We start from the raw sequence: 18766 nt of genomic DNA on the forward strand, positions 1-18766 counted from the left end.
AACTTACACGTTCCACCAAAACAAGTTCCTTCCGAGGCTGTTTTGCAGAGGCACTGGGGCTCCGTGTGGCACTTAGCACCGCCCAAGACGATTGTGATTTGTTTAAAGAAATGCCAATAAACCAGAGCACTTTTCTCTCCCATCCCAGAATGCTGTGTGGACAAGCCAGACCCTCTTTCGCAGTGCTGTGGAGGAAGGTCTGGCAATGCGAGACTAAGTTGTTTCTAATATGTTTTTAGGTCTCTTGGGTGAAGTCAAGTCTTACTTAGCAACTAAGCAAGTTCAGATGCAAGTCTATGTCTGGAAGGGGGAATGAAATTGATATTGCATTTTGCTTTCAATGTCATTAATATAGTTTTTTATCAAGCTATGTGGCTATGCAGGGTGTGCATGATTAATTGTCGTTCTGACTATTTATCTAAAGCAAGTAACGTCTCAGTCCAGTCACATCAACTCTCAAGTCCTTATTTTTCTTACTTAAGTCTGACTCCAAGTCTTAAGTCAGCTCTGCTCTGCACTCTATCAGGCTGTCTTGTCCAAATGAATACATATTAGCCATTTTCCTCCTGTTGGGGTTAGGAGTATTATACCCTATACTATATGTGTCCGCACATGTTCATCCACTGCAGGGGGAAATTTCAATGAGCCACAGGCTTTTTATTTGTGTTCTACATCCTCTTTCTTCCTGTTCCTGCTCTATCTGGCTTTCCAGTTGAGCGCCATTATTTACGAAGCGATGCTTTTCCACGCCTGTTTGATTTTTCACAGGTCTGTTGCATTCGCTTGCGTACTTTCCCCTCAGCAGATAAAGTTTCCCTCGTTTCCGCTGGACACTGAATAAAGTGTGTGTGTGTGTGTGTGTTTTGGATTTATGTCTCTGAGTGTATGTGTAGGGGCTACGGGTAAGGTGATGTTGGCTCATGTACAAAGCAGGATGTTCAGCAACTTAGGAAAAAAGTGTAAACACCGAGAGCCAACTGTCAACACACTCACACATACACACGCACACACACACATACACACACACAGTGAGTCATTCACTGTCCATCGCTGGCTCGCCTATACACAAATGCATATATTTGCTATTATGGTGGTAGCTACGAGATACCATAACACAGAACACAGTAACTGACTGACACACATGTACATGCATTCATTTTGCCATCTGACAAGTAGGCTCTAAAATCTTGTTCTCTTGCAGGGCTCCATGGCATAAAGCCTGTCCTCCGATACAGCGTGTCCCTTGGGAGAACTGCCTAGGAGCTCACGACTCTGACGCCCCGCTGCTAATTTCCACAGCCTGAGGGGAACCAGGAAGCAGCCGGCAGGAGCCATGCCTGCCCTGGCTACCGGAGCCGGCCACGAGCCAGGTACAGACCAGGCCAGGAACACAATCTGAAACACAATTATTTCTGCATAACACATAAAACCAGTAAAATGCACTCCTAAAAAGTAATTTCAAGATTTGCATATTCATGTCCATCATCAGTAAAATTAATGCAAGCACCAAGTGTGATCCCAGCCTAAAAATGAATATACTTTTCTTTAAGAGTCGGTGTATCCTGGTGGCATGCCACCCTTTAAATTTAATTTCAAATTAGAAATGATTTTCTCTGAACTTGTCTTGAGGCTAAACCCCCATTTTCACTTAATTTTGTTCGCTGCTAGTCTGGATCAGCGGAAGTACATTTCCAGGATAAAGCCCAACATCTGGCGTGTGACTCACGCGCAGGATGTCCACTCTTTGTGTGTTGCCGTTCTCAAAATCCCTTCGCTACGTGAAACAACCTTCAAAGCTAGCAAGCCACACACTAAAAATGGCGAGTTTTGAAGGAAATTTTGGATCGTGCAATAAGGCAGGCCTGCTTGTTTTTTTTCGGCAAATGATTGTAAATTTCATGGCATCTCCTATCTAACTGGGACATTTTGGGGCATGTTGGCACCGATTGTACACAGGTTGATACACTGGTAAGAGCAAATTACGTTTAACTATGTATCCAGCTAATTTTAAATAGCTCAGCTTGTGTCAACAGTTAACTTTATCTAATATTTTATGTGGCATTTTCTTTTGTGGGGTGGAAATGTTCCAAACTAAACACGTTCCTTCCCGAGACTATTTTGCAGAGGCACCATCGCTGCGTCCGAACTCGGCACCGCCCAAGGCGATAGTGATTGGTTTAAAGAAATGCAATCAACCCAGAGCGTTTTTTTTTTTTTATCTGTGGTGTAGCCAGACCATACTCCACATAGCGCTGTGGCGATGCGAGATTAGTTCCCTGCCAAATGAAAAACACACCATTGCAAATATTCGCACCGCGCACATTTACAGTTTAACAACAGAGAGTAAAAGTAATGTCCAAATTAGGGCTAGGCGATATGGAGAAAATCAAATATCACGATGTTTTTGACCAAATACCTCGATACCGATACCGCAACGATATTGTAGTGTTGACTATTGGTGCTTTCACAAAATATTTACACAATGAGATTTTTGATAAATAATCATGAGTAATATGGATATAATGACTAAGTGGGTAAAGGCAAATAATAGAACAGTTACAACAGTCTGGTATGTTCAGAAATGGACATCACTTTACTATAATGCAGCCTTAAAAAAACAGGAAAAGACAACACTTATGCCATATTAAGACGGTATCATATCACGATATTGATATAATATCGATATATTGCCCAGCTCTAGTCCAAATATGTGTACCATACTCATTCTCTATAGTTTTCTCTGGTCTGTTCTGAGGACTGAGTGTTTGTGGATGAGCGTGTGATGTCAGAATGAGAAACGCATCAAGCTTTTCAACACCGAACAGCTGCCAGAAAACACCACATCTCCCCCCAGGAGCACTATTCTCCTCTTAGACTGGCTTAATGGCCGCCCCACCACAAAAACAAACAAAAACACAAAAAAAAAAAACACACACACACACACACACACACACACACACACACACACACACACACACACACACATGCAGAGGACCCAACAAGCGCAGGATAGCAAAGGACAAAAGGATGACAGACATTATGTCCTGCCCTGATGGATAAAGAGTGTGTTCCTTTCTGCGTCCAGACTTTTAACAGAGTTACTGTAGCCCCCGTCATCCTGGAAATTTGTGCAGACAAAGTAGAAAGCCAGACCGTCAATTACGATTAGAGTCATTTTGGGCAATTACCGGCAAGGGCTCAAGTTTCCAAATAAAACACGTAAAGACTCCTCCAGCCCATCTCCTCTGCTTCCCCCTTGATGGTCCTGTGAAGTTGTGTGTGCAGGTGAAACACGATGAGCATTATGGATCAACATTAGGTCACTGATCTCCTGGCCTGGGGAAGTCACAAATATTTGTGGCCGGCCTGGCATTGGGACTACTCCGCATTGTACCAACATTTACACAGAATACTGATAGCATTACTCTTGGTATCATATTAATGCTGTTGAATTAAGAGAATAAACTAGTTAGCATGAGGAAAATCGTCATATTCATGGTGTGCTGCAAAAGACAAACTTTTTTAGCTACATCTGTTCTTGGTCTGAAGTTAGCACTTGAGACTTTAAACAGTGTAATAAAGAAAGCAACGTGTCGAAAATATAGGAAGGAATGATTGCTTCTCCATATACCTCTCCTCCTCTACTAATATTCTCTTAGTAGATTACTCTGATTCTGTGTTAATACTAAGTTATACTGTATTGTAGTTGTCTCATCCTGGTTTCAAAGGCTGGTTAACAGGTATAAGGTATAATATGTAATACTTCTGCATTAAAATTTCTATAAAAGACTATGCCTATGTTATAGATTTTGTTGAGTTGTGTATTTACATTATCCCAAATGTTTCCAACAATTTTCAAACCCAGAGAAATCAAAATTTTATTTCTGACATGGGACATTTTGTATGTTTGTTTGTCAATGGCATCATATCATATTTTGACCCGTCTAGTTACAACAAGGGAAACAATAGATATTACGTGCGTTTGAGAGTAATTGTAAATCATACAACGTCAAAGAATTATACTTAGTAACCCTAATACAGATTTTTTTTCTTCTGCCATACAGCATAATTTTTCATTGATTACATGCCACTATGCAACACAGTATTACAGATAGACCTTATTTATTTATATGACATCCATATATGACATCAGCATCCTTCCGGTGCACCAGCGCAGGAATGTCGCCCCAAATACCTGACATTACAACTCTGGATATAAGTTTAATCAGTATGAACTTGTTTGGCAAGGACGTTCATTTGTATTTAGGGTTCCTCACTCACTAGCTTTAACATATGGATGTATTGAAATGGTGTCAAGCCATAGGTGCATCGTCAAAGCACAAATTAATTAAATGACTAGAGGTAATAATCTAGAGTACGTCCACATCGGCTGTAGCAGCATGCTCTACGCACTGGAGATTTGGCATGTAGTTAGCAACACCTCGAGACTCAGAGCATAAATCCACAGAGACTAACAATACCTCCCCCACATGTGATGGCGGCCAACAATTACAGATACATTACTGTATCTTGCCAGTACCTTAGCTTCTTTTCTCTAGAAATCCTGCAGACCCCAAAACACCACCCTCTCCACACACACACACACACACACACACACACACACACACACACACACACACACACACACACACACACACACACACACACACACACACACACACACACACACACACACACACAAGATGAAGTACTGTCCTGGTGCTTTTAACATCATGGAGAAATTATAATTAATTGAAAAAAATTTTAGTAGCAGCTCTCCTATTTCATTAACAGATTTGGTGTGTGTGTGTTTTATTAAAATGCTCATTATTGGAGTGTTTGGAGAGCAAACACATGGGCAGAAAAAGGAGGGTACATGTAAGATCATACCATCTCTTTCTGGCCCAAACAAACAACAGGCCTCTATGTGAATAAGTTTCTAATAAATGAAACCAAAAAGTGAGAAAATAAACTTGAAAAACAATAAAATCTTGGAAAACTGGCCTTAAAATGTGACCGTGAGGAGTGCTGGAGAGAGTGTCCTGGTGATTGGGTTACTCTGGACTCATTTCACTGTGTCTTTTAGGTTTTTCATAAATTCTTTGAAAGCAGATGAATGACTTGTCTTTAGTTGATGATACTGGCAATGCTCTTGGTGTATGAAGCATTTTGTTTGAATTTATCCGACCCCTACTCTCCAGCCTTCAAAATCCAGAAAGCCCTGCGCCCCATGCTTTATGTGACATTTTGTCGACGTCTATTTTTGGGATCTAATACACAAACACACATTAATTCACATCCTAACAAGGCAGCCAAGGAGAGACAAACTTGCTTTTATATTGTGCAAACACAGGGATGGTAGCGGGAGTGTCTCCACAGAGATAAGTCTAAAGGCCCTGGCTCACTAGACCATCAGCCAAAAACTGAGAGCAATACCTGTTTAGCTTAAGACAATCATTGCACGAGAAGAAAAAGTGCGGAAAGCAAACAACTAAAGTCAAGAGGGCACACACAGAAGGCTCTTCTGATTTTTCATCTTCATCTCAAAATTGACACAGAGGTTCGAACTATTTTTGCACATTATGGCAAACGTACAATGAGATACATAACTAATTGTATAGGTATATTTATTTCAACATGAATCTGTCTTTTAAAAGATAATAATAATAATACTGTCTTATATCATATACTTAATTTAAAGACCGTAGACCACACTCCCTCTCTCAGAAGGGAGCACCCTAGCAAGCTAGCTACCGAACTAGCCAGCTGGCCAGCTGCTAAATCGGTCAAATTTAACTCCTGTCACAGCGTAGGTAAGCACATTGCTATCACCAGATCAGTGGCAACTTTGTTTGGCTCATTTTCTGTATCCAGTGTTGCATGAAAGCATGGTGGAATTAGCAAGCCAGCTCACTAGCCAGCCATCTTTATTAGCTGGTTACAGCAGACTGGTTTGTCCCTCTGCTTCACTCCCTGTCACATGGACAAGCTAGCTAGCTAGCTAGCTAGCTACCCTGCTTAGCTTGTCCATCTCCCAACGTCTGCTCTCTTCCCGGCAGGGAATGATGTGAGGGACCATAGACCCTGTACTTGCAGGTCTTGACGGTAACTTTTATCCCAACAAGCATGTGTGCTCCTAAGTTGAAAAATTTAGGAGCGCATAAAGAGGATGGATGGATGGATGGTTTGATGGATGAATGGATGTCAAACTTGGAAATGTCTGTGCTATAACAGCAAGGTAAAAGGCACACCATCCATACAAAGCCCTCTAAAGGCTAACTGGCCCCTCTCGGATACACACTACACTGTCTAGCAAACCTATCTGGTACATTGGAAGGAAAAAAAAAGCCAAAGTAGATTAGAATGTTATCTGGAGACAGAGAGAGGTCACACACAATTGCAAAAGATTAGCTCCTTTGCATCAAGGTCCTGCATCAGCCTGTTGGGGTTCTAATTCGCAATAATGACCGGCCCGCTCTACTTTATCCCGTATATAACACGGCTTCTCAACCCGCCGATAACTCCCGCATCCCCTTAACTTTACCGCTGATGAGCAAGGCTCTCCAGGGGAAGCCAGGTCGCCTCGGTGAGTGAGTTAACCATAGAGCTAACTCATGCTCTGTTTGCACTGTTGCCTTCAGCGACGTTAGCTCTCCCCTTTTCCTTCACCCTCTCTCCCTTTGTGATCCATTGATCTGCGGTATGAGCTTCGTATGAGCACCAATATTGTTTTAAAAACAATTTTATTGATTTAAAAATGGCCTTCTAGAGTCTATGATCAGAACTCCATCCATGGCAACAGTCTGTTTATACAGATTTATTACACAGAAATACTAAATAAATATAGATTCTGATTGGTCATTGCATTCTGCGGTCTGTTAAATCTGTATATGTTCATGTGGAGAGCGAGAGTATATCTTCAGTGTGTTTACTCTTTATGAAAGTTAATTTTTTTTTTTGTCGCCTAAAGATGCCTTTTTAAACGTGATATGAATACAAAATGTTATGAAGTGTAACGTTTTCTATTTTGAAATACATTTTTTATTGATCAATTAATTGTCAATGACGTTAAATATACAGTAATCGTGTAACAGACCTTAGTTGATCCGTGATTCTTATGGATCCCTGCACGGTTCAGCACGCATGTGAACCGCGGATTGATTGCAAAGTTTAACCAGGATTCCTGCGGGGTCTTAAAAATATAAAAAAAAGTCTTAAATTTAATTTTCTTTTCTTTTCTTTTGATTTTAGTTTTTTGTCTTTATTGTTTTGTGTGGCTGTGTTTTGGAGTATGTCTTGTATGTTTAGTTTTTGTGTATTAAATTGTGAATAAAAAAAATTTAATTTTCAAAAAATAAGGCCTTAAAAGTATTGAATTTTGTTTACAAAGTATTACATTTTGTTTACAGAGGTCTTACATTATTTCTTGTCCTTTTGTAGGATTAAATAAATATACTTTAGCTTGTCGCTTCAAGATGAGCACGGGTCTGAAGTAGGATAGACTATTATTATACGTCCTGGACGATTAAAGCATCTAAACAAAGTTTTGTGTTAGAGTTTGTAACGTTCCAAAATCTTAATCTTGAGTTTAAGATTTTCATTTCCACTGTAAATGCATATCGGTTTAAAATATCTGTTATCGGTTTCATTAACTACTAATAATCGGTATTGCTATCGGCCTTGAAAAACCAGTATCGGTCAATCCCTAGTTTGAAGGTCTGGCCAGAGATATGGACGAGTTGGGGACGAGGCTATGGGCAATGGTGCTGAGGTTACCACTTCAAGCTGATTGGCGGAGAAGTAGCGAGACTATGGCGCCTCTGCAGCTTGTTTAAGTCACAGTTAGTCAGGGCAATGCCGATAAAGCGGTTGCAACTGTGGTTACACTTTTCAAAACACCACACAGACAATGCTTGCTGCAATGTAATGTAATGGCGAGCCGAATATGTATAATATACTGTATATGGGCGCCTGCTCTACCAAGTGAGCTACCCAGGCACCCAAAGACAACAAATCAGTACAAAAATGGTTCATGTGAGCTTCTAAACGGCGCATCTGCAAAAAAAGGAAAGTGTGAAAATACCTTAACGTTAGGTTATTCACACACTTTCTCCTAAATAAATGTTACCGTACGCGCACATCTATTTTTAGCCGCAAATGCGGGTGGTACGCTCGCACTGTCGAGCCCTGTGTAACCAGCTAAGTAGCAGATGGCTGAATATTTTCACAACGACACTGCCATCTGGAATGAAGCAACTGAAGACCAGCTGATTAGCTTGATTCGATGGGCAAACAGTTTGTATATTTGCAGTCCTCAGTCTTTCGATTTCCCTTTTTGAATGACTAATAACGACTACAGTCGCCTGCTAGAACGTAGAATGATTTACTCTCACACAGACGCAGAACGTGCATGCTAGATGGCCGTCGACTGTAGTCCTTGCAGTGTGTTCAAATGCCATTTTTTGCAAGACACAGGCGGCGTGAGGCGACGCAGCGGTCGGACTTGGTCAACACTAGTTCTTTGACGTTGGGTTGGTCTTAAAAAAGCTATGCAGCTGCTCTCCAGGTCTTTTCTCTCTTCCAGACAGCTGGTGTTAAGTCATTTCTCCTCCTGTTCAGCCGTGATGGAGTTTTGTTGTGGGCTCAGTCTGGGACAGATAACCGTTACGCCTCCGCTCAGTTTGGCTCAGCTCATCTCAGTTTATTTCAGCTCCCACTCTGGGATCTTCAGACAGACAAATCCAGCCCACTCCTCGCTGTCTGCTACACGCCATCATTTATCTCCCTACTGAGCTCCAAGGTTAAGTTTCGAAAAAGTTTGTATTTGGTTTACACTGTGATGTTCGTGTTTTGCTGCATTTATATTGTGGCCTACTGTAACGTGAACGGTGTGGGTGGAGAGAGCTAGCAGTTAGCCGGTTAACTCAAAGAGTCGACCGACAACTGATCGGAGATTCTACATTTTATTCTACAACGTCGACCATACAATGAATGCCAGGTCTCCACGGCCAGTGACGGACTGGCCATCTGGAATTTGGGCAAATGCCAGAAGGGCTGCCCCCCTGTGGATCACTATGGGCCCTTATGGGCCACTACTGATAATATGTCTTTGGTTAATTTTGATAAGTTGTTTTATGCATACAGCCACAGATATTCAAGATTTTCCTGCAGCGAGGTGCGTGGAAAGATTCACTCGGGAAGGCAGAGTTCCTAATTTCCAAGCTACGTTATTGACAAAAATGCGGCCGGTGTTTTGCAATTGCCATCGCCGTTTTTTGTTCCCAGTCCGTCACGGTCCCCTGCGTTATATTTACCTATCATACTGTACGTAAGCACTAAACAAAGCAGAACCTGCACCAACTTGTTAGTGTAGTCTCTCTTGATGTGGGTCGGTTCGAGGAGACAAGACTGCAGCGGCACATCTGCACTCTAGTACATCACCATAGTGACAAAGGAGGGCACCACCTTCGTGGCGCTACTGAGCATTGCAGTTATAATTCTGTCTGTTACACTACCAAAAACTTCTACCTACCCCTACGGCATCATAGGACGTACAATCAACCTCAGTGACAAACTGCCGCCTCCATGCTGAAGAGACTCATTAACATGTACAGTGACACAACACCACTAATCTAGAAAATGGGAACGTTGAATTTGAAAATGAACTTTTTTTTTGGACAACATTGGCAAAGTTTGTCATTGTTGCGTGCTATTGGAATGAATGACAATTAAATTGACTGTCTACTGCATACAGTTCCGCATGTCTAAAAATGTCTCTGTATGCAGTGATGCGTGGGACTTCAGTAATAACTTGCCCCATGACTTGATGAGGGTTGTACAGTAATAGCAGCTCGCTGTCTGCAGATGAGGGGGCTTTGTCAGTTGAAACCCTCAGACATACAACATCTGGTTTATGCCATTCAGAGTTCAGTGAGCCTCCTGGAGTGAGAGTGGGTGTTTGCTCCTTGTAGCCCCATTTCCTCCCTGCTTCTGCAGTTATGTGATTGCAGTTTTGTGGTAGAATAGTTCATTTGTGGGGGAGAGGTAGAACGGGGTGATATCGGCGATTTAGAGCGGGAGTCATCGCAAGGAAAATCTCGACATAAATCTCTTGTTTAGTAGTGGGCGATAAGTTGCTATCTCTAGTTTCACATACGTTTGTATTTCAGATACGTCTAATACAAGATTTGCTTGCTCACTTTTTCAAAAAGTCAGTGTTCAAACTAAAATGTATGACCTTTTTTTATATTCAGACTTTTATATTGTGGATCCAGTTCTGTCTTAAAAAGCTTCTACTGAAACAATGCCATTGGGCCGCATATCCTTGCATATGAACCTTACTATCCTATCGGTGATAGCCTTTTTTACGAGGCAAAAAGGTAGGTACACTAGTACTATGTCGTGTACACTGCTTCTCAGATGCTTCAGTATCTGATCAGCAAAGCTTTGCTCACTACTGTCCTCCATTTTTATTTATTAGCTTAGTTTACTGATAGGTCAGTAGGACATGCAATAGCTCAAGCTTATTGTGAATTTTATAAGTGCCCTCTGCTAGATCACAAGAAAAACTACTTCAAATGGTCTGTTGCGCTTATAGCATTGCATTACTATTTACTTTTGAATATTTGATTTTTTTTCCCAAAAGTTGGAATTTCAAAGGAAAATTTGTCTGCATTAGGGGTTCATGATTATATTATATTACGATTATCCTGTCAACGATCTGATCCGATATTCGGATGCATCACGATGCGTCGCCTCCTCAATATTGTTATTTATTGCTACACATGGTTTTCTTCAACAAATTCAAAGCACATATACACATATACACATATACACATATACACATATACACATACACACAGAGACACAAATGAACTCCCTATTTTATTGTATCTGCTCTTAAATTTTTTTTTTTAAAAAGACATGTAGCGGAGTCTGAACACGGCAGACCGGAAACCGGAAAATTAACAATTAACATCAGTAGGCAACAATTGATTATGGTCTGTCACTGTATCGACGCAGAATCCTCCACATCCACATCGCGATGCATCGATGTAATGATTAATTTCAACACCCCTAGTCTGCATACAAATTAATATTAATCTAATTCCAGTAGAGCGCAACTGACAAATTGGCCGTACAGATATTATGGCTGATGTTAACTTATCGCAGATTAATCAGTAGCAGCGTTTATGTCAGTGGATAAGTAACAAGAATATAGTACAGTATAGAAACAAGATGTATAAGGTAATTTACAAACCGGTGACGTCATTGCATAGTTTTTTAATTTGTAGTCATTTTCTAAGAAAGCTGACATTCAGTTTATTGAACTAAACACTCAAGAACATACATGAAATCTTGGTTATTTATTGAGTGACAAATAAAAAAAACTGTGGCCATCACTGCTCTTATTGGTGTGATTTAATTAAATTGTTGTGGTTGGAAATTGGTTGGTTTTGACTGACTGGCTTACCCAATTCTGCTGCAGAGTCTACCGCTTGCTGACAAGCCCCCCATGTGCCATTACAGTCTCTGCATGGTGCCCCTTAAACCATACACCTGAGACCAGCCTAAATCCTTGTGCACACACTCTCGAACAGGCACTTCAAAAGACCCCGATGCCCTTTTATTAACCTTATTAAAGTTAACAGTGTTATTCCAAGCCGTACCTGCGTGTACTATCAAGGTTTACGGCCCCCGCACAGCATTTAAAGATAAGGGTGGTTCAGCCATGCACAGCTGCGGAGGAGGTGGGCGACACTCGCATTAAAGACTACACATGGAAATCTTGCGATGGGACAATGCTTTTACCAGATAGGCTAATAACTTACTGGCTGCATGTGTGCATGTTTGTGCGGGGAGCGATTGATGAGCGATTCCGCCATCTTATGCTCTCAATCTTTCCCTGTTGGAAAAAGCTGATGGCTCTATAATGATTGTGAGCAATGAGAAGCAGATATGTCTATGGTGAGGCACTTCGCAACTTTCTTGCATTCTTGCTTCCACATACACAGATACACATGCTCCTGTGTATGACAAATGCATACATACAAACACAAATCTCTGAATCATATGAGCGATGTGATAAGAATATGGCCATATGTTTTTTTTTTTTTTTGTCAAGGTAAACAGTAAATTTTTTCGTCCTGATGTCAAGAATCCAGAGCATCTGGGCTTGGCCGTCATCAACATCAGACATAGGGAGGACTTTGGTGGGGGTTCCTCTGGGAGCTTCCAGCCATTTGTCGTGGTCCTCAGCCAGTAGCCAGCTCTGTGCCGCAGTGAAACGGTACCGAAACACAAGGATTTGTTGCCACTGGAAGAGCTCCCTGTTTCCAGTTACATCAGAACAAAAATTTCCACATCATTCTAGAAAAAAAAAAAAAAACGTCAAAGCAAGCAGATGTAAAAGAAAGAAATCAAGTGAGTGCGACTGAGAGTGAGGAATGATGACTTTTATTTGTTTGAATACGAAAAATTCTTTCTCTTTTTGTTGAGGTAGGATGACATCCTCCACTGTTCCCATCCAAAGCACACAGGCTACTAAATCGGTCATTGGCAGGCAGGACATGCTCACTTGCATTAAGAAAGAACCTGAAAACAGCTTCACAGACCATGTGCTCTGTTAGACAACCAGGCAATGGGATGTTGAGTAATAGCTTGCAACTTTGAGAGTGACACGGCAAAAGATTTAGTTTAAATTTAAAGCACAGCTTTTTCACAAGTGCCGCTATTAATGTATGATCAAAATGAAGATTTTCAAGTGGTATTGATATGTCTGCCTCTGATTTTCCTGGAAGACTTGAAACAAGTAGCTGGCCACGGCTTCGGACAGAACATGAAGGCCTATGCCAGTCAGTCTGCTGCTGTTTCATTGCCACAATAAGCAGAGGTGGCAGGTCATTCGGACGTGGCTAGCTTGTTGTGGCTTCTGTGTTTTGTCTACCATGTTAGGGCAAATCTAAGCTTAGCCAAACAGCGTCCTTTCATCTCCATCTTGGGAAAGAGAAGTTCTGGATGACCACTACCAAACTTAGCCTTCCCACAGAAATCGGAGGCAGACATCTCAGCATCCAACAAACACTGGCCTGGCACTCCGCTGTATTCTCCATCTTCCACATCTCATATATCTGTCTTTATGATACTGTCTCTGTCATCATCTTTTTGTCTGCCCAGATATTCTGAACCATTCGTCTTTCCTCTAAATTTAATTTCTCTCCCTATCTACAGTATCTTTCCTTACATTATATATCATTTGTGAAGTTTAGCTACACAGATCTGGACTAGATACCAAGTTCCCTATAAATTACTTCACTCCAGTGGTGCAGGTGCTTCTACTTAAGCCTCAACTTGTCTGCAGTGTGATTGTTAAAACCGTTGTAGCTGAAAACACTGCTGGCTCTTCAGGGTGCTGACGGATCCTGCAGACTATATGCATTCAATTATGTTGATTAGACTTGTACTTTTGTCCTGAGCTCTGTTTTCAATGTGCTGACAGCCCTTTGAAGTGTAAAGGTGTGACGAAGCATGGAGCAGAGGACGGGCGAGGCACTTGCTACGTGATATTCGATGGCATGTTGAAAATAAGATGAAATAAAGTAAATCCTTTTTGAAAAGCTTGGCCTGTCCTGGCTCTGAAATGCAACTTTGATAAGGTCCTGCAACCTAGATTCTTTTTGCTTCCCCTGAATGAAGCATGATCTCAGCAAGGGCCACGGATTCTTTATAGGCCCTGAAATGACATACATCCAGAGTTCAGCCTGCGGTAGTGAAACAGTCGATATATGATCGGAGTGATGGTTGATTGCACCTGGACCGGCCCACTGTACTTGCTGAAGTCATTTTCCATGCCGTGGAGCCCTAACTAACATCTTGCAAAAGCCACTCACTCTTTTTTCCCCCTCCCAAACGATTGGAGTTATTCAGAGACCGTGACACTGAAATATCATTGAAGATGGTATTGGACGGCTCAGTCCCCTGACCTTTTTTAATGTGGAGAATTGGTTTGGTCTTAGTAACTGGTAATGGGACGCTTGTGGACTTGAATGGAGCACGGAATCCCGCAGTTGAGTTCATGGGCCAGTGTTATATATTACTTCTCTACATGCTCTATGATCTACCACTGTTATTTCCCAAGTAGAACGCTGCTGGACTTTTGTAAGTTATGTTTAAAGATCACAGCGTCTGCTCAACTAATGCATCTTTAAATACTATATCATTTCTGGTAGGTGGTGCTGCAACAGTCAAATGGTCACTTAATCCAGGCAACAAATGCCCTACTATTCCATGCTCCTGCATTCTACTTTAGTAGAAAGAAAGTTTTTAAAGGGGTCAGGCGCTGGTAGTCTTCAGGACAGAACAGAATCTGTATGGCGGCAGTGGGCTGATGACATATCAGTCCGGTGTTGGCTGTGAACAAGGCCCTGAACACTTTCCCTTTAGTTTGGCACCTGATTCAGGTTAAATCCATCTTCCCACCCACTGTCTGTCTCAGGTTTCTCCCTTTGGACGAAAACGTCTTTGACATTAGTGCAATTTCTTGCTGTTGCATAAAGCCATCACTCCTCGCTCTTTTCATTTTGTTTCTTTGTCTTTAGTGTCATCATTCTTCTTCTGACTACACACATGCTTTAATCAGATGTTATTTATGTCAGTGTGTATCTCAGATGTTGTGTACCTTCACTGATTCTTGCTTCAATTCATTTTCCTTTGCTCTCTGTCTTTTTTTGCTATGCTTGAGGCAGCCTTTCCTTCTCTCTCAGATAGATAATAAGGAGGTAAATCAAGACTTAAGTGGACTAGGCTACACAGTCTGCAGCTGCTTCTTTTTTTTGTACAAATTGCCCTTGCATCATCATACTATACTAAGTCAATCAACTCACCTGGCAGCGTTCAGAAGCTATGCCCACAACTCTCTTCCCTGCCGCTAAATGCAAAGCATGCCCAAATCCACAATTATACCCCGTTTACACATACATGGTTATTTTGAAAAATGGAAACATTTCCCTTAGTTTGTGCCTTTCGTTTACATGCAAACAGAGAATTCGCCTCTGAAAACGATTCTTTCTAAAAACTCCGGCCAGAGTGGAGATTTTGGAAAACTTCATTTGCACGTTGGCATGTAAACTGATGCTGCGTTCATGCCACCTCGGAATAACAGGCACCGCCCCCCTGGTTACGTTGTTTTTCTGACTGGCAGCGTTCACATGGTCGGGATGCGCGTTCTTCTTCTTCTGTTATATTGGCGTTTGGCAGAACAACTTTTTGCATGACTGCCACCAACGGTTGGCCGTAGCCGAGAGCATCAGGTGTGTGAAAACATGGAGGCCACAATAACAAAATATTTTCTGCTGTTTTTTTATGCGAGCATCCAAACAGCACATCGCCAGGTGTTTGTTTGTGTTATCTGCAGGACAACGAACGGGAAAAGACACGGATAATGTGTTTTTTTTATACATAGGCCTATTTATGAATCATTTTAAACCTATTATGTCTGTGTATGTTTCTTGGCAGAGGCGTTTGTCCACAATAAACAGTTTATTGTCATTGAAATATATTCAGTGAACCCTCCATCAAACGTCAGTTGTCAACAACACGTCACCAACTTGGAAACTCGGTTATCAAAATCCAGCCCGAGTTTCCCACCTCTGATTCCCACAGGAAGTTACGTGAATGGTGACGTTTTCACTCGGAAAAACGTTTTTCCGATGTCCATGAATGCATGGTGAGACAAACGGAGGTTTAGGCAGCCGAGGAAGTGAGGAAGAGAAGAGCCAGGAAGTGATTCGTTGCTGTTGTTGCTATTTTTGGGATTCTGATTGGCTAACGTGGGCTTGAGTTTCTCGTTACACTGCCACCTGCAGGTTTGGCATGCTCTATACGGCATATATACACGGGTATGGGTAAATGAACACTTTTCTGAAAACTGACAGCTGTGCACGGTTATTTTTGAAAACGGAGAGGTTGAAATGTCCGTTTATGAAAATAGCCGGCCACGTGTAAATGTAGCATTAGGCTAACTCTGCTGAGGACTCAGAGTAACGGCAAAGCTGCATTCAACCAGGGGTTAATGTGGGCGATCCTGAACTGCTCCTGCACCTTTGATTAATAAGGAAATGAATCTAATCATACATCAGTGTTTCAATCGTGCACCACCATTAGTTCACAAACAAAGCAATTTTCTGTGTCTGTATAACCGCAGGACAGTCTACTGTCTGTGCTTAGTTTACATGTCTGTAACTGTAGGACAGTTAAGTAGGGCTGGGCACCGAACGTCGATACTTTTATGGCACCGAAAAAATTATCCTATCCGATCCTATGAGTATCGAAAAATTATTAATCTATCGGTGCCAAATTTCACACACACACACACACACACACACACACACACACACACACACACACACACACACACACACACACACACACACACACACACACACTACTAAACTACGTCGTCGTCTCTGTAGAGACAGAGAGTCATGGCGATGGCGATAAAGTGGTTTCAAGTGTGGTTACAGTTTACAACGGTGGTTTCTCTGCCCTGATGACTGACTGACAGGCTGAGCTTGTAAGGCAAGGCAACTTTATTAATGTTACTCTGAGTGAGCGGTGTTACCAGAATTTTTACATTTTGATAACTGTTTTGATTCACAATTAAGTTGGAAAATAAAAGCTTTGTGCTTAATGTATTTTTGTTGATGTTGAAATGGATTTTAAAACGTATGGTATCGAAAAAAGTATCGTCAGGAACCGGCATCGAAACTGAGGTATCGAAATTGGCACCGGATCGAAAGATTTATCTTAACTGCTAAAATCAGTTAAACAGGTGAATGGGTTGGTAGGCATCTGTTTTTCATCAGATAATTATATGATAAATCAGATAAAATCTTATATGAAATCAGTTTGACCAAAATGACAAAATAATTGGTTTTGTCGAGAATAATGCATCATATTTTGTTTGTGATATTTATTGAGTAAAATCTGAATCTCCAATGTAACTAGTAACATTTGACTGTCAGGTAAATGTAGTAATACAATGTTTTCCTCTGAAGCAGAAGTACACAGTAAGCCAGTAGTATACAGTTGAGTTGCTTTGGGGGGCTTCTGTAAGTTATTTCGGGGTACAGTGGTTCTGGGGAAAGTGAAAAGCAGCAGTACCACAGGCCAAGCGAAATGAACGGGCACTGCACTGGTGTTCACAATTCAATGTTTGATATACTGACCTGCTAAGAAAGCTCCCTCGTGTTGTCACAATTCTCTTCCCCCAGCAGTCTGGTGAGCCTCACGAACATTGTGCCTCTCTATATGTTCCTGAAAGATATATGAGCGAGGTCAATAACTCATTCGGCACCTGGGAAAAAGTGCAGGGGAGGAAATTGAGTGAAAACCAAATGTTCATTTCCTGTATTCGAACAAGTTAATTTTCACCAGACAGTTTGTCTTTCTGTATGTAGTTCAGTCACTAGATGGAAGTGGGGTCCCGCAGTATATGTGCTGTACATTCCTACATGTAAAGTTATGGAAAGACTGATAATTGTGTCTCCTAGCAGCCCATGTGGCCAAGTGTGGCGTGTAAGTAAACAGTGTCAAAGTTACAATATCATGGCATGGGGCATATTTTTCCATCAATGCAAACTCTGCAAACTGTATAGTTAGATCAATCCCTTTCGTTTCCTCATCTTGCACTGCCCTAGAAAAAAACCCTGAGGTTGTTGACCTGTGTCACTAGCAATTTGATGTGTATCGTGTCTAATGCATTTCATTGTCTGGGATTGTGTTGTGTGTGTTTTACATAAAAAGGGGTTCTGAAAGGGTCTTTTTCTTAACCGCTGTGGAGGTGTGGGCGTGAGAGGGGAAGTGCTGTTTGGCAGTTAAAGTGGTCACTTCCTCCGTACGGGAAGCTTCGGAGGCCCCGGCCTCTCTGATTTCTCTGAAGACTGTTTCGGGCCATCCTGCGCAACATCATGCTGGTCTTCAGGACCTCTGGGCGGGATTGGTCTCGAACCAGCCACAACAGAAACTAGTGGTCCACTACAACGCTGCCAGGTCTGCTACACATAGCCGCCGCACAAGAGGGTCCAGAATAGTCCGGCCAAAACTAATCCAATGAAGCCAGACCAGCCCTGTAAGAAACAAGTTGGTCCGCCCTTTAGTGGTAAAGGGTTTGGCGCTATCTTGTTCCCTCTCTTGCCCCCCCCACCGCCCACCTAATTTTGTCTCTCAATGTCTGTGCTGGACAAAGTCTATGATGTTACAGACCTATACATGTGTCTATAGATCTGGCCCTGGATTAAATTCTCTCTCTCTCTCTCTCTCTCTCTCTCTCCACTTTTTATAGTGTCCACACACAGTGATTTTTACCACTACTGTGGTTGTTCTTTGGCTCATTTCCTTTTTCTCTCCATTCGTCTCCATTTCTCCTCGCTTGTCCACCCATACATTCTTATATTTAATTTCAGCTTTGCAGAGTCCTTGTTTAGCTCTTGGCTCCTCTACGTCTGTTTCTGTTGTTGTTTGAAACTGGGTTTTCTCTGGTTCACAGGGTTCAGCCTGACATAGTGACCCCAGAAGGCGAGCAAAGTGGTAGCTTGCATTTTCTCTTCCCCAATTATGTCCCATAATGTGCTATAGGCATACACCACACATCCTTTAGGTTTTCCCAGCATGAAGAGGGAGGAATTGTTGTCAGAAGGAATAAAGAATTGAAAAGAAAGAATTGAATCACAGAGTGTAGACAGGAGGGAAGACTTTGCACCTGGGGAGA

General features: G+C 41.8%; 1 protein-coding gene across 5 annotated transcripts in view; it reads left to right on the forward strand.

The window, feature by feature from the left end:
• The window catches only part of mpp7a (membrane protein, palmitoylated 7a (MAGUK p55 subfamily member 7)), a 173412-nt gene that overhangs the window by 43347 nt on the left and 111299 nt on the right, over positions 1 to 18766 (forward strand). For all 5 annotated transcript variants that reach the window (XM_039789958.1, XM_039789954.1, XM_039789956.1 and 2 more), the window contains exon 2: positions 1202 to 1370. In XM_039789958.1, coding sequence (XP_039645892.1) covers positions 1334 to 1370 — 37 coding nt within the window. In that variant the 5' untranslated portion in view covers positions 1202 to 1333. The remainder of the gene's footprint in view (positions 1 to 1201; positions 1371 to 18766) is intronic.

The sequence above is a fragment of the Perca fluviatilis genome, chromosome 22 (assembly GCF_010015445.1).
Source record: "Perca fluviatilis chromosome 22, GENO_Pfluv_1.0, whole genome shotgun sequence".
NCBI lineage: Eukaryota > Metazoa > Chordata > Actinopteri > Perciformes > Percidae > Perca > Perca fluviatilis.